This window comes from Melopsittacus undulatus, chromosome 6, assembly GCF_012275295.1.
Source record: "Melopsittacus undulatus isolate bMelUnd1 chromosome 6, bMelUnd1.mat.Z, whole genome shotgun sequence".
NCBI lineage: Eukaryota > Metazoa > Chordata > Aves > Psittaciformes > Psittaculidae > Melopsittacus > Melopsittacus undulatus.
In genome coordinates, this window is record NC_047532.1 from 47471154 (window position 1) to 47485745 (window position 14592).

At 56.6% G+C, this 14592-nt stretch overlaps 1 protein-coding gene across 4 annotated transcripts; it reads left to right on the forward strand.

The window, feature by feature from the left end:
* Positions 1–652: 652 nt before the first annotated feature.
* LOC115945356 (mucin-4-like) lies at positions 653–14096 on the forward strand. 4 transcript variants are annotated; one of them, XM_031043016.2, is made up of 12 exons: positions 653–817; positions 2638–6835; positions 8123–8262; positions 8543–8707; positions 8987–9142; positions 9635–9765; positions 10588–10676; positions 11863–12042; positions 12471–12623; positions 12841–12960; positions 13260–13302; positions 13447–14096. In XM_031043016.2, the coding sequence occupies exons 2-12, from the start codon at positions 6643–6645 to the stop codon at positions 13457–13459; spliced, it is 1383 nt and encodes a 460-aa protein (XP_030898876.2). In that variant the 5' UTR covers positions 653–817; positions 2638–6642; the 3' UTR covers positions 13460–14096. The 4 variants fall into 4 exon arrangements, with proteins under 4 accessions (XP_030898876.2, XP_030898879.2, XP_033919538.1 ...); XM_034063647.1 differs by lacking the exons at positions 653–817; positions 2638–6835 and adding exons at positions 6888–7495; positions 7701–7748 and having other exon boundaries at positions 13263–13302; XM_031043018.2 differs by lacking the exons at positions 653–817; positions 2638–6835 and adding exons at positions 6889–7495; positions 7701–7748.
* Positions 14097–14592: the final 496 nt, after the last annotated feature.

A 14592-nucleotide genomic window follows, 5' to 3' on the forward strand; every position in this document is an offset into this window, starting at 1 on the left:
TGTGCCCATACTGAGGTGCAGGTTTAAAGCCCTGATGGGGCATGCTGGGCTCTGGATGGGAATTCCCAGTGCTCTCAGTTATAGCTGAGTGCTGGGGAGCTCAGCTGACATCCCAGGGCCTGCTCCCAGCCCTACCTCTCCCTGCTTTATAGCCTGCCTCTGCTCTGGGGGAAACCTTGAGCCAAGGGGGAACATGGCTCAGCTGCTGATTTCAATGTCTATAGTGTCCTCACAGGCATGGTGGCACCACCTGGCGTTGCCCCATCACCACCACAACCCACTGCTCTGTGTCCCTCTCCCCTGCATGGGGAGCAGGTCTTGTGGGGCCTCTGGAATGTCTGGATACCACTGTGGGCAGTGTCGTGCACTGCTCTGGGCTCAGCTTCTCCAGCTGGTGCTGGTGGCCCAGAGGGTTGCACTGGGCTGTACACAGGGCCCTGGGATACAGGGTTCCTGTAGGGTAACCACCAGCCCATGCATCACTTGAACATCCAGCTTTTGGGAAGGAGGGCAGCTCAGCAGGAAGGCAATGATGACAGGGACATTGGAGGGGAAACACTGGGGGTGGGAGGGGACAGTGGCTGCAACCTGCCTCCTTCTGCCATCCCTATAAATGGGAGGGAGCAGGAGCAGGGTTGCACCTGCGGGACTCCAGCTCTGCAGGAGAGGCAGGCAGGCAGGGAGGGAGGGACAGACAGAGCTGCTCTCACCTCCCTTTGAGCTTCCCAGTGCTCTGCCTGTGTGGACGCCTGAGGCATGAAGACCAGGGGATGGCCACTTTCTACCTTCGTGGGATGCTGCATATGGATTCTGCACGGTATGTCGTACATTTTAATGCCAGCGCACATCCTGTATGAGCCCTTGCAGGGCATAGCAGGTACACTTTGTGAGATGCTTTTCTCTCCTGGTTGCACTGGAAACTCCTCTTATGACCAAGTCCTCACAATGCATTGCAGCCAAAGAGCTAGGAAAAGTGTTTTATGGGGCAGGCATCACCCTGAGGGGCTGGCTGCAGGCATCAACCCATGGGAGAGGTGAGAGCCCAGCCCTGGGACCTATGTACAGCCCCTCCAGCAAGGGATCCAAGGGAAGCCAGCGGGGCTCCAGAGACACTCCCATCCCTCCCACGTCCTGGGAAAGAGCAAACTCCATGCTCCATGCTGGGGCCCCTCTTACACATGCTTCCCACGATGGGGTGGCGTGGGGTGGGTGGTGTGGGGTAGGTGGCCTTTCCTGCTCTGCATGGAAGAATTAAGTTAAAACACAGATTTACTGGGGTAGAGTGTGCCCAGCTAACCTGGGGGACTTGACTGATGAGCTTTGTTTTCTCCAAGATGGGAAGGGAAGCTGCTGAGCTCCTCTGGCTAAAGGGGGTTGGTGCAAAGAGACAGGGAAGATGGCAAGGAAGCATCCTGACAGGAGGGGGAATAGGGGGTTGAGGAAGGACAGACCCCTCAAGGACTGATCTGGCACAGTCATTAATGACTCCAGTACAAGCTATCCACAAGTTAATGACCTAAGCCAGTGGTGAGGCCAGAGGCACCTCTGCTGCATGGGGATGCGGTTGTCTGGCAGGGGAACCTGATGAACCGGAGCACCGGGACGGGGAACAGGCTCAGGCTGTCACGCTGAGGTGAAACCTTGCTGGGGCTCACCCTTAGGGTGCCCTTTGTCTCCCCTAATTGCAGCCGCCTAAAGCAAAGTGTCAGCAGATCTGCCTGGCTCCTCCTGAAGCCAATGGTGGCAGATTGGCCTCCCCAGAGCCTACATCCCTGTCCTAAAAATAAGACTGGGGGAACATCACCCATGGGTGCCAGAGGGTGCTGGGATGTGGGGTAGTGTCTCCTCCTTTGTGCAAAGCTCCTGGATGTGGGGCAGGACTTTGACAGCAAGAGGAAGGAGCTGTAAGCAGGGCTTGGTCCTGGGAGTTAATATTCCCTCCACAGGAAGGGAACTCCTGATGCCTGCACCCAGCTGGAGGAGAGGGGTGATCCCCTTTTCTTTCCCTGTAGCAGGAGAGAGGGATTTGCCATCAGGGAATATTTCATTAAGCCCTGGCTGTCCTGTCTGCCAAAGGGCTTTGAGCAAACTGTATTTAAATGTCCCTCAGACACCCAAAAGATGAAAACAAGGAAGAATTACGCATATACCCCCCAGCTTTGCAGAAGCAATTGTGCTCAGGTTTGTCCCTGCGGCAAGGTAAAGAGGGCTGAGAGCTGTCCTCAGGCAGCAGAGCTCCACAGACACCCTTGCGGCTATGAACTAGACTTACTGAGCCCCAGCTCTTCCCAGTGGCAGGCAATACCATCTGCAGTGCCCTGGTTGCAGTGTCTGCCTTTGTCCTGGTTGCAGCATCTGCCTTTGCCTCTAGGCTTGCACCAGACCTGTGATGAGTTGTGTCCTGTCTCAGGTGGCAGCAGCTGGTGCTGGGGCTGCAAAAGGTGCTGTGCAGTGCTGTGCCTAAGGCAGCCCAGGCTGTGCTCCTTTTCTGTTAAATCAGAGACTTGTAAGGCCACAGGATGAGGCAGTAGGGTTTAAGAAGAGGCAGGATCTTCCTGATGCTCAGCTGACAGAGACACATGGCTGGCTGCCGGCTCCAGTGCCCATTGTAATGCTCCAATTTGTGTCTCTCTGCAGGGCTTGGGGCTGCTGCTGCAGTCCCTGTTACTACCGAGGGGCCATTTGCTACAGGGACAGCTTCTTCCATCACAACAGAGAGCGAGGGGCCCGGTGCCCTGGTGATGGGCACTGTGGAGACAAGCACCTTGGCCACTGATGCTGAGACAGTAGAGACGATCCTCACAGAGAGTCCACCAAGCCCATCCTTTCCTCCTGGGGCTGAGCCGAATGCTTTGGTGACAGCAGCGAGTGAATACGGCTCTACAGCACCACCTTTGACAAACGTGACCAAGCCTCTTAATATGACTCAGGATTTTGAGAGGGGTTCTGCTGCTCCTGCTGCAGCCACGACCGCTGCTGCCATCTCTGCACAGCACCCTGCTGTTACCCCCAAAGCAGAGCTTGAGGTAACAGCAGCCAGACCCGACATCCCCCTTGGGACCACCCCTCTCTTTCCAGATATAAAGGAGGACATTGCGGCTGTGACCAGAGAAGGAGGAGAAGATCTAAATCCCACCACTGAGTCCCTCCTCACCACCCCTCCACCAGCACAGCCAACTGCTGGCAGCCCTGTGGGTACCGGTGCCACCATGCTGCCAAGCCAGGGGCTGACCACAGCCACGCGAGCAGTTGAGGAAGGTGTTACCCTTCCTCTGGATATCCAAAGTGAAGACAGTGCCAACTTCTCAAGCCCCAGGCCCAGCACTGGGGGGCTGCTTACAGCCCAGCAGGACAGAGTGGTGAGTGGAGCTGTGGGCATCACCCCAGAGCCAGTGGGAGAAATGACCCCAGCTGCTGAGGAAAGTCTCTCAGCTGCAGTGCCTGGAGATGCAGAAGATGCACTAAATGGTGAATACAGCCCAGCTGCCTCAACCTTCCTGCCCCTGGAGAGCCCAACAGTGTCAGGAACAGTGAGAAACCTATGGGAGCCCTCCCTCCTCCCTGGGCAGGCAGTGCTGAGCCCAACTACTTCACTGGCACCGGCCGGTAGTGAGGATGGGGATGGGCAGGGAACCCCTGGGGTGTCATTGGAGGCTCCTGGTTCAACCCTGTCACCTGCAGCCAGCGAGGCACCCACGGCAACAGAGGACACTGCCGTCTCACTGCTAGCCCCGGGGGTTCCCATGGATGTACTGAGTGGCATAAATCCCACAGTCTTGACCACTGCACTACCCAGAGGGGACATGGGGGCTGTGCATCTACCCAAACCATCACTGCAACCTGCCCCATGGCAGACACTCACTGGAGAACAGCCGCCACTGCCTGTTGCTGCTCTGCCATTCCCCAGTGCCCCTGGGGCTGCTTACCCACCCCCAGGAACTGGATCTGGCACCCTGCCTGCACCTGATGATGGGACAGAGACACCAGCAAGCCCCAACCTCACTGCTGATCAAGGGGCACCCGTGTCTCCATCTCTCGGAGGGTCACAGCCATGGGAGGTGGCAGCTGATGGTCCCCAGCATGGTGATGGCACTGGCTTGAATTCAGCTCCAGATGCTCCCAATCCAGAATCTTTTGTACCTGATGGACTGGCATGGCCCACTGCTGGGGCCCAGGGTCAGGGGGCTGAGGGTGCAGGGGACACAGCACAGTCAGGAGATCCAGGGAACGGCAGTCCTTATGCAGATATCCAGACTGACATGAATCCTTCAGCCTTCAGTGTTCAGCAAGATCCACCTAACACTGGAGAGCAGTCAACAGGAGAAACAGGCACTTTGGTGAATGCTGAACTGTTCCCTCTGTCAGGTCCTGGGGACAGAGCAGCAGCAGGAGCAGTGCCACCACTGGGACAAGGGTTCCTGCCTGGTCCCACACCTGGCAGTGCTGGCCTGGAGCCTGGTATCATGGGGGCTGAAGGACCAGGGCACCTGCCTGGTGAACCTGCCAGTGCTCCTGGGGCTGCTTACCCACCCCTGTGGGGGGCAGCTGGCCCCGTGTCTGGGGCAGACACAGCAGTGAGCCCTGACCTCAGTGCTGCCCAGGGAGCTCCCGTGATTCCGTCCTTCGGGGAGTCACAGCCACTGGGAATGGCAGCTGGTGCTCCTCAGGGACCAGGTCTCCTTGAAACCAATGGACCTGGCACCGGCTTGACTTCGACATGGGATGGCCCCAGTTCAGCAGCGTTTGGACCGGTGGGACCCCCATCAGCTGCCCTTGGGGTCCAGCTTGGCACAGATGTGGGGCTGCCGGCAGCAGGGGAGCATGGAGCTGGCCCAGTAGAGCAGGCGCTGGGAGGAGTGGGCAGTGGGACTGGGTTTGAGCCACCCCTGATCCCTGCGGCAGGCAGAGGGCCAGTGGCTGGGATGGGTCAGCTGCCTGGGGCAGGTTCCTCATTTGGTCCTGCCTCTCCCAGTGGTGCTGTGGCAGCACCCTCCGTTTCAGAGGGTGATGGAGCAGAACGCATCCCAGCCGCAGCCCTTCTCCCTGATGGCCTGCCCCCAGCCTCTCCAGACAGTGAAACTGGTTCAGAGCTTTCTCTGGTGCCGGGGACTGAGAACAGAGGGGATGCAGCACAGGCAGGAAACCCAGAAAAGCCCTACACAGAGACAAGTCCTTCAGCTTTCAGTGTTCAGCAAGATCCATCTAACACTGGAGAGCAGTCAACAGGAGAAACAGGCACTTTGGTGAATGCTGAACTGTTCCCTCTGTCAGGTCCTGGGGACAGAGCAGCAGCAGGAGCAGTGCCACCACTGGGACAAGGGTTCCTGCCTGGTCCCACACCTCCTGGCAGTGCTGGCCTGGAGCCTGGTATCATGGGGGCTGAAGGACCAGGGCACCTGCCTGGTGAACCTGCCAGTGCTCCTGGGGCTGCTTACCCACCCCTGTGGGGGGCAGCTGGCCCCGTGTCTGGGGCAGACACAGCAGTGAGCCCTGACCTCAGTGCTGCCCAGGGAGCTCCCGTGATTCCGTCCTTCGGGGAGTCACAGCCACTGGGAATGGCAGCTGGTGCTCCTCAGGGACCAGGTCTCCTTGAAACCAATGGACCTGGCACCGGCTTGACTTCGACATGGGATGGCCCCAGTTCAGCAGCGTTTGGACCGGTGGGACCCCCATCAGCTGCCCTTGGGGTCCAGCTTGGCACAGATGTGGGGCTGCCGGCAGCAGGGGAGCATGGAGCTGGCCCAGCAGAGCAGGTGCTGGGAGGAGCGGGCAGTGGGACTGGGTTTGAGCCACCCCTGATCCCTGCGGCAGGCAGAGGGCCAGTGGCTGGGATGGGTCAGCTGCCTGGGGCAGGTTCCTCATTTGGTCCTGCCTCTCCCAGTGGTGTGGTTGCAGCACCCTCCGTTTCGGATTCATCCAGCCCAAGTGCTTCTGGTGCTCTGCCACCTTCCCTGAGTGCTGGGCCTGAGGTCCCTCCTGCTTCAGGAGAAGGAGCAGGTGAAACAGCTGGTGATGGAGGGTCCCTGGGGCAGGCCTGGGCCCCTGCTGGAGAGGGACCAGCCGGTTCAGGAGCCCCTGATGGAGAAATGAGAGCCGTGCTGCAGTCTGCATCTTCTTCATCTGCAGAGGGGTCTTCATCACCCAGGATAGCTGTAGAGGCTGCTAACGGAGCAAGCCTTCCTGCAGCTGGTGGTGGCTTGAGCACAGACTTGGAGGCTGCTGGCACTGAGAAACGCCTTGTGCCTGCTCTTGGCATCCAGAGCGGTGCCAATCCTGGACTTTCTGATGCAAAACCGAGCCAAGCCAATGTGGTGGAGCTGCCTGGAGGATCCTCAGTGAACGGGGGACCTTCCCCTGGTGCCAGCCTGGGGAAAGGAGCAGGAGCCATCATGCAGAAGATGTCAGGAGCACCGGCCCCATCTGCCCTCACGTCCCCTCGGGAGGTGAAGCCCCTGGTCCCAGTGGCTCCTGCCAGCAGTGGCATTTCCAAAAACATGGCCACCTCTACGGCTGCTTCTCTGCCTCTTCCCGGGCATGGGCTGAGCTCAGGGTTGGCACTCAATGGGAACACCAACTCTGCCCCTGGCACCCAGAGTGGGAGCAGACCCCTGATGCCAGGGGCAAGGGGTGGGCTGGCAGGAGATGCTGGAGGTGCTCAGACATGGTCTCTTGAAGACGAGGTGGCCTCAGGGATGCCAGCACCATCGGGAGAGGTGTCCCCCCCGTGCTCCTCCATCCCCCGGTGCTGCCCTGGCACTGCCTTCTGCTCCACAGAGAGAAAGCGCTGCACAGGGAGAGACTACCAGCTCCAGGCTTTCTGCTCCGCTTCCAGCATGTGAGTCAGGTGTGGGGTCTTCTTCAGGGGGAAGGGGAGACCTGGGGGCTGCTGCACCGAGGGGGCCTGCCCTGCTCCTGCCTGCCCACCAGACGGAAAGCCCTGGAGCCCACTCCAGGGATGCTGACAGCCCCGTGCCCAGGCAAACAAGTGCCATGCTCCCTGGAGCGATTGCAGAACAAGGGGGTCTGGCTTGGCTCCTTCCCAGCACAACTGGAGCCAGGATAGATACAGAGACAGCTGCTCATCCCCCACTGGGGGGGAGCCCAGGGCTCCCTGGTCTTCCTCCCACTGGGATCACTGCTGGCAGCCCCATATCAAACACCCTGGGGCTGGGACCTGTCAGCGGTTCACCCCCATCTGCTGCACAGCCGTTCCTGGGCAGTGAGCTGACAACCAGCCCAGTGAACCGAGCCCCTGCCACTGGTGGGCCGAGTCTCTCCACAGCCTTCCCAGGCCAGGGGGGAGCCCGGGTGGGGTCCCCAGCCACCACACGCACAGTCACCACCAGCCTGGCCCCACCAGTCCCCATCCCTGGGGACAGGGAAGCACTCCCCAGGCCAGAAGCAGCCACTGTCATCTCCCGAGCATCATCCCCAGTGTTTCCAGCTCCACCAGACGGGCCAGTGGCTGCCCCAACCCCATTGCCTGGCCCTGCAGGTATGTGATGTATGCTGACTGACCATCCTGGGGGGCACTTGGTATCCAGAGACCAAGGGGGCTATCTGGGGCAGGACCCTTGGGGGAGATGCACCAGGAGGACCTCCTGCACATGAGCTTGCATCTTTGGCAGGCTGAGCCTGCCTTCAAGTATGGTCCAATCAGCTCGAAAACCCATTTCCCCCAAATGCTTTGTTTTATTTAGCAGACATAAATATGGGACTGGAGACTGTGGACATCTCTAGAAACTGCTGTGAGTGCTTAATTCCCTGCTGTCCCCCTTCCACAGTCACATACAATGTTTTTCCCCTCCTAACAGCAGTTCTTCAGCACAGTGCCCCAGCAGAGCTGGAACAGGAGGGGACAGTGACACAAGGGTCATCACAGTGGGTTTTGGAGAACTGTGTACATGTAAGGCAGTGGAAGGGGTGGGAGCAAGCTCCTGTAGGGGAAGGTGACACACAGGGTGTCCAGGTGGCTATATGCAGTTTCCCCCAAACCTCCCGCTGCCCAGGCTGCATCCCTTTGGAAGCAAAATCATTTCAGCCCTTTGAGTTTTTGGCACACACCAAAGGCTTTGCTGTAAGTGTGCTTTGGGGGTTGTTTTTCTCTTGTTTTCTTTTTCAGTTGCAGCTGTGCCCCTCTATGAATACGGAGTGAAGGAAAACGATCAGCAATACGTGGAGAGAAGAGTGGATTTTAATTCTCCGCTTTTCAAGCCTGAGATCGGATTCCCATTTGGGAAAACCCTGCGTGACTCTCTCTACGTGAGTTTACATTGGCTACCTGGTCTACCCTTGCTGCAGGGCAAGCTGCTATCCCCCAGGAGCCTGGGTAGGCCCTGGGGGGAATGTGCCTGGGATGGAACCATGTCAGGGGCAAAGCAATTGGGATGCTGCTAGGGTCTGTTTATAGCAGGAGGTGACTTTGTGGCCACATAGGTGGTGACCTTCCTTGGCCTTGCTCATAGTGGGCTTGGAAATGGGAGGGCTGCTGCTCCTGTGTTATAGGGTGATCCTTACCTGATGGAGGGATCCCTCTGCTCAGTTTACAGACAACGGACAGATCATTTTCCCAGCCTCAGACAAGAGCATCTTTACATATCCCAACCCTCCTCCCAGTGGCTTTAATGGCCATGAGGAAGTTCCCATGATTGCTGTGTTTTGGGACAATGCTGACTTCTCCAAAGGGATTGGCACTACCTATTACCAGGTAAGTGAAACCACTGGGGTGCATGTTTGCATGAAACACATTCTGATGATAAACTCATCACCTATTCTGTGGATGTCCCTTGAAATATGTAATTGATGGAGCCCATGAGCAGCATTGCCCTTTTCTGGGCCAAATCTAAGAGCTCTTGGTCCTGTGTGTCATGTCTTGAGCCATTGAAATCTCATCCAGAGCCTCAGTTGCTCCATGGCATGACCCCAGTCTAGACCTTTCTTTGCCCTGCTGGGATCTAACACAGACATGGGTGTACCCAACCCACAGGAGTACATCACCCTCAACACGGCCAAACCTCCATTTGTCCGTGATGTGGAAGCAAAGGTTCGGCAGTACCTGATGTCCTCCTACTCTGCAGCCTGGACCCTGAAGATCACCTGGGAGAGGGCACCTGCCTACACAGCACAGACTGACACCCGCAGGGTAAGGGGCTGATGGAGCTCAAGAGCTCATTGAGTTGTCAAAAAACCCAAGACCCATGGTCTTCTGTGCCTACAAATAACAACCAGTTCTGTGAAAAAGGTCAGTCTTGAAGATTTTCGCCAGAAGAACTGGGCTGTGCCCATGTTTTGGTCTTTTTCAGGTTTTCTGGGGGACAACTTCTGTTGAACTTCCCCTGCTCTGTAAAATTTTTCTCTTTAATGTGGTAGGAGTTTACTGTGCACCAGAAACACTGCTCTTCAGGAGCATAAAACTGGGTGAATATGAGGCTTCTCCTGGAACATCAAAGTAAATGGAGCATCAAAGTAAAACCATCACATTTTCCATGCAAAATGCAAACCAGCCCAGGCTGCCTTTGTCTTGCACATCAGGACCTCAGCCCTGCTGCTCCCCAGGGAGCACTGACCCACAGCTCTGATTTTAAATCTGGCAGCTTTGCTTGCTTTCTTACCTGTCTGCAACACTTCTCCCCAGACGATCACGTATCAAGCCATTCTGACCACTGATGGCTTCAGATCCTACGTCCTGATGTTGTACCAAGACGGAGGCATGCAATGGGATTACACCAGGCTTGCTGCCACCAATGTGCTCATCGGTTACACCAGGTACAGCAGGATCAGCACCCTACCCCTGCCTCCTCGGAGCACCAGGCTGTGTCCCACCACTGGCTCTGTCTGGTTTAATCCTTTTACCTGCATCCCATGAAGGATGAGGGACAGCTCAGATGGGGTCTCCATGCCCATATAGCCTAACATACAGGGGTCTCACAACCAAATTTGCCCCACTAGTGGCTGTATTGTGCTGCAGCACACTGATTTGCTGGGATGTACTTGTGATAAAAACCACACGTCCCTCAGGGGGCCCGGGCCCACAGCATCCTGGTGGTTTGGGTAGAAGGAGTGGGGAACAGGGGATGTTTGCTGAACTTTGCACCAGTCGAGGGAAGGGATTTCCGCTGCTTGGCGGGAGCAGTTGCTTCCTGCCTCCTCACATTACGTCTCACCCCATGCATGCTGTCTCCAGGGTTTCCTCATTGCTGCAGCTGGGTAAGGAAAAGGTGGCTGGAACAGGAAACGTGGGCAGCACAGGCGTGTGTGCGTGCATGTTTGCCTGTGCATGACCATTGGTGGTTTCTGCTCCATATCACCCTGCAAGATGCTCAAAATCACAGCAGCTACTCACAGGGGTCTTGAGACGTCTGCGGGTTCAGCTGTGATGCAGTAGGTGCATTGGCAGCACCCAGAATTAACTGCATCCCGTAGAGAGGAGGCAGTGGGCTGGGGTAGCCCTCGTGTCCTCAGAGCTGTGATTTGGGTGCTGCGGGTCCCTCTGGCTCATGATCAGAGCAGCTGAAGGGCAGGCTGGGGCTGTGATAACCTCCCACAGGAAGAGCGACCCCTGATTTTTCCTCTTTCCTCTGCATGCAGCGGGGATGGTTTTTACCACAACGATGACCTGACTCAGAGACCTCCAGTCGCTAAATATCGTCCTGACCAGTTCAGGGGCTACAACACAGGTAGTGCCGCACAGCCAGGGGGGTTCATGCAGCCCCTCGGGGAGTTGGGAAAGAGCTACATGGGGAGGGAGATGTCCCCAGGGGATGAAATCCAGCCTAACACTGTGGCAAGGCTGCCACTGAGTTCATCAAGACCAGACTTTCCCCCCAGGCACATAGAACCATAGAAGCAACCAGGCTGGAAAAGTTCTTTAAGATCACCGAGTCCAGTCATTATCCTGGGACTGCTGAGACCACCACTAAACCATGTCACTGACAGCCTGATCTACAGGGCTTCTGAACGCTTCCAGGGACAATGATTCCACCACTGTTCCAATACTGCTCTCTCTGTGAAGAAATGTTTCCTAATATCCAGTCTAAACCTCCCTTGGCACAGCTTGAGGAGGAAACTTTTGTCTTATTGCTTGTTACATGGGAGAAGAGACTGGCCCCCACCTCACTACAACTTCCTCTCAGGATGCTGTAGAGACTGATAAGGTCTGCCCTGAGCATTTTCTCTCCAGACTACACCCCCATTTCCCTCAGCTGCTCCTCATCACTCTTGTGCTCCAGACCCTTCACCAGCTTCTTTGCCCTTCTCTGGATCTGCTCCAGCACCTCAATGTCTGTCTTGTAGTGAGGGACCCAGGACTGGCACAGTATTTGAGGTGCAGCCTCCCCAGTGCCAAGTACAGGGGGATGATCACTGCCCTGGCCCTGCTGACCTCACTATTTCTGATACAGGACAGGATGCCACTGGCCTTCTTGGCTGCCTGGGCACAAGCTGGCTCATGTTCACCAATCAGCTAGGCCCATTTCCAATGAGCACCTTTCCAGCCACTCTTCCCCAAGCCTGTAGCATTGCCTGGGGCTGTTGTGACCCAAATACATAAAATGCTTCCACTGGGTACCAGCTAGTAGGGCCCTGGAGACAAAAGGTACCACTGGGTACCCTGAGGCTGAAATATCTTGATGTGTCCATGGACCCTTTTTGTTGTAATGGCTCTGACCCAAGGCTTTCTTTTTTGGCAAGAGCCTCTCTTCATTTTCCTGCAGTTGGGTGGCTGTTTAGCATGGAGTCCCAAGACTAGGAACAACGTGGGCTTAGCTTCTAGCATCAGCATCACTCAGCTCTTGCCTCAAGCCAAAGCTGCCCCTGTGGTCCCTTGGCTGGAGGTGACAGATTGTGGTTTCTATCCCTGCTCAGACCTTCGCGGGCTATGGATTTACAAGCTGGAGAACCGAGTGGGTATCAACTACCGGCTGAAGTGCCTGGCATGGACAGGGAGGCAGCAGGAGCCACAGGCATGGAGCCAGGGCCTGCCCGCCTGCCCCTGCTCCCTGCAGCAAGGGCAGCAGGACCCCCGCTTCAAGAGCAGCCATGGAGGTAAGCGAGCACACCACTCCTTCCGTCCTTGTGTCCAAACTGTCCCTTCCCACCTTCCCTGCGAGGGTGGCTGGGGTCCTGCTGTCAGGGTGGGTAGGTGATCCCAGTGAAAATGGGAGGAGAGGGGGGCAGAGACAGGGAAATAGAGGAGGAACAAGGGCTGACCTGCCCCTGCCTTATTAAACTGGATGGAACTGGTCTAAGCTGTATGGGGACAGTGGGGATGGACCCTCCGCAGCACTCAGGTCTCAACCTGGGGGACCACTTGGATAGTCTCTGTCAGTCCCTCCAAACCCCCATAGCACCATGGATGGTGCAGTGGGAGTGATGGATAACAAGGAGCAAGCCCCAGCTCTGCTCCTTGTCCTGAAGCAAAGATGCTGGCTGGGGAGAGCTGTGGTCTAAGGCTCACTGCCAACCCCTTGCAGGCTGGTGGGCTGCCCGTGTCTCCATGCTGCATTCTGCCTCTCCCAACCAGCACGGTGCTGGCATCCGCTGCCTGTACGACAGTCAGAACCAGCTCATTGAGGGGCGGCAGGAGAGGTACTGGAGGCCCTTCAGGCAGGCGTCCCCCTACCGTGGTAAGCACAGCCACCCCTGGCATACCTTGGATGAGGCTGGCATCGCTGTAGCCTCTAAATCACTTTAATCTCCATGCCAGCCTCTTTCCTGACATGCTGTTGCCCTTGGAGGGAGTGTGGATCTCCCGAAAGCTGAGGCGAGCGCCCTGACTGCCCAGAGCCAGCCCATCTCCCTCTCATCTCTCCTTCAGCCCCTTACTCTGCTTTTTGCTTCCAGACCAGGAGCTGAAGTTGTATGACTGGTGCTGTAACCAGGCTGGCAGCGCCCACCTCTGTGCCCGCTACAGTGAGAAGAGACCAAAGATTGGCTGTGATGGATACCAGTTACCTGGCACAGGTGGGTCTGCAGCCTGTGTGTGCTGGGGTGATGCTGTCTTGGTGCCCAGGGCTGCAGAGGGGAAAGTCCCAGCCACCCCATTGTTAAGGCAGCAAGAGCCCCACACAGATGAGGGATGGGATTTGGGATGTCCATATGCAGGCTGTGCTGTGCTCTGGGCTGTATGGGGTTGTGGGGAGCATCTCCCTTAGCACACAACCACCAGCATAGTCTGGGGGTGACAGCACAGGGAGGGGAGGAGGATTGCTGCTAATGTAGTTATTGGTGTAAGCTGATGTGGGGCTTTATTGCAACCCCAGCAGGTTCCTCAGAGGAGTCAGAGAGCTACTCGGAGGAGCAGAGGTGAGCAGGATTGGGGATCTCCTCTCTGCTGGCCACTTTCCTTCGTCCCTGTCCCCCCATGTGGAAACTCCTCCAGGGCTCCCAGCTTACCTTAGGCCCTCAGGGAGGAGGTGGATGAGCAATTCTCATTTCTTTTTTTTGCAGGTGGAGAGGATGAATAACTGTGGGACTGCACACCCACAGCATGGTCTGGGCCACAGCTGATCCTCTGAGTCCTTTGCTTCTGCTCATCCACTGTGTCCCTGTGCTATCCCCAGCACCCATCACCCTGCCCATCACACAAGGCAGCTCACTTGGCCAGTGCCTGCTCCACTGGCAGAAGTCCATGTTTTTAACCCAGACTTGTCCCAAGAACCAGTAGCTTTAGTTGCCCTTCCCCAGCTGCAGCTGAGTGGGGTGCTCATGGGCACCTCCTTGCTGGCAGGAGATGGACAGGTACCCCTCACCACATACACCATCTCTTTTTCCCACTACATCCCACCGCACCTCCCATGCAGCCGGGGGAGGTTGGACCCTTGGCACCTGGGGAACGGGTTTTTGCACCTTGCATGGGTTGACTGTGTCCAAGCCACTGCATACCATGATGTGCCAGGCTCACCCCATGAGCTGGTTCTGTCCTGTTCCCCATACCTTTGCTGGGTATGTGAGAACAAAATGCAATCTCATGATCAGAAATTGGGAGAAAAATAATTATTTTGTGTATAAAAGAGCATCTGCCTTTCTTAAAAAAGGAAAAAAATAAACCCTTATCAATCTTGTTTGTTCAATAAAGCTTCCTAGGGGTCTGAGCATCACTATCCTGCAGCAGCTGTGTCCTCTGCTGGGCCAGGATGGGAGGCAGTGGTGGGGGCAGGCTTGGAACAGCAGGATTGCAGAATACTTCTGCCCTTGGAGTTGGTGCTGGGGATGTGAGTGTCCAGGCTGAGGCCAAGCCAGGCTCTAGGGATGTGGGGCTGGAACCAGGGTCTGCTAGGGTCTGATACATCCACTTTGGGCATCTTCCCTCAGCAGGGGCATTTCTGGGGACCCTAGCCCAACCGGCATGATCTGAGCCACTGTGAGTGGTGCCTGGTGAGAGCAGTGAGGGGAAACTTACAACTCTGCAGTGAGAATGAGGGGATGGAGCAATCAAAGAAGCTACATCCATCTTGTCTTTGGTCCTGTAAATGGAACCAGCAGAAAGCAGGAACTTGAGAGCTTGGTAACAAGGAAGGAGGGCTGGCGCATGGGCACTGTGGGGTGCAGGCAACTTAGCAGCATGCCATCATTTGTTGATTTATTCTATTTTGT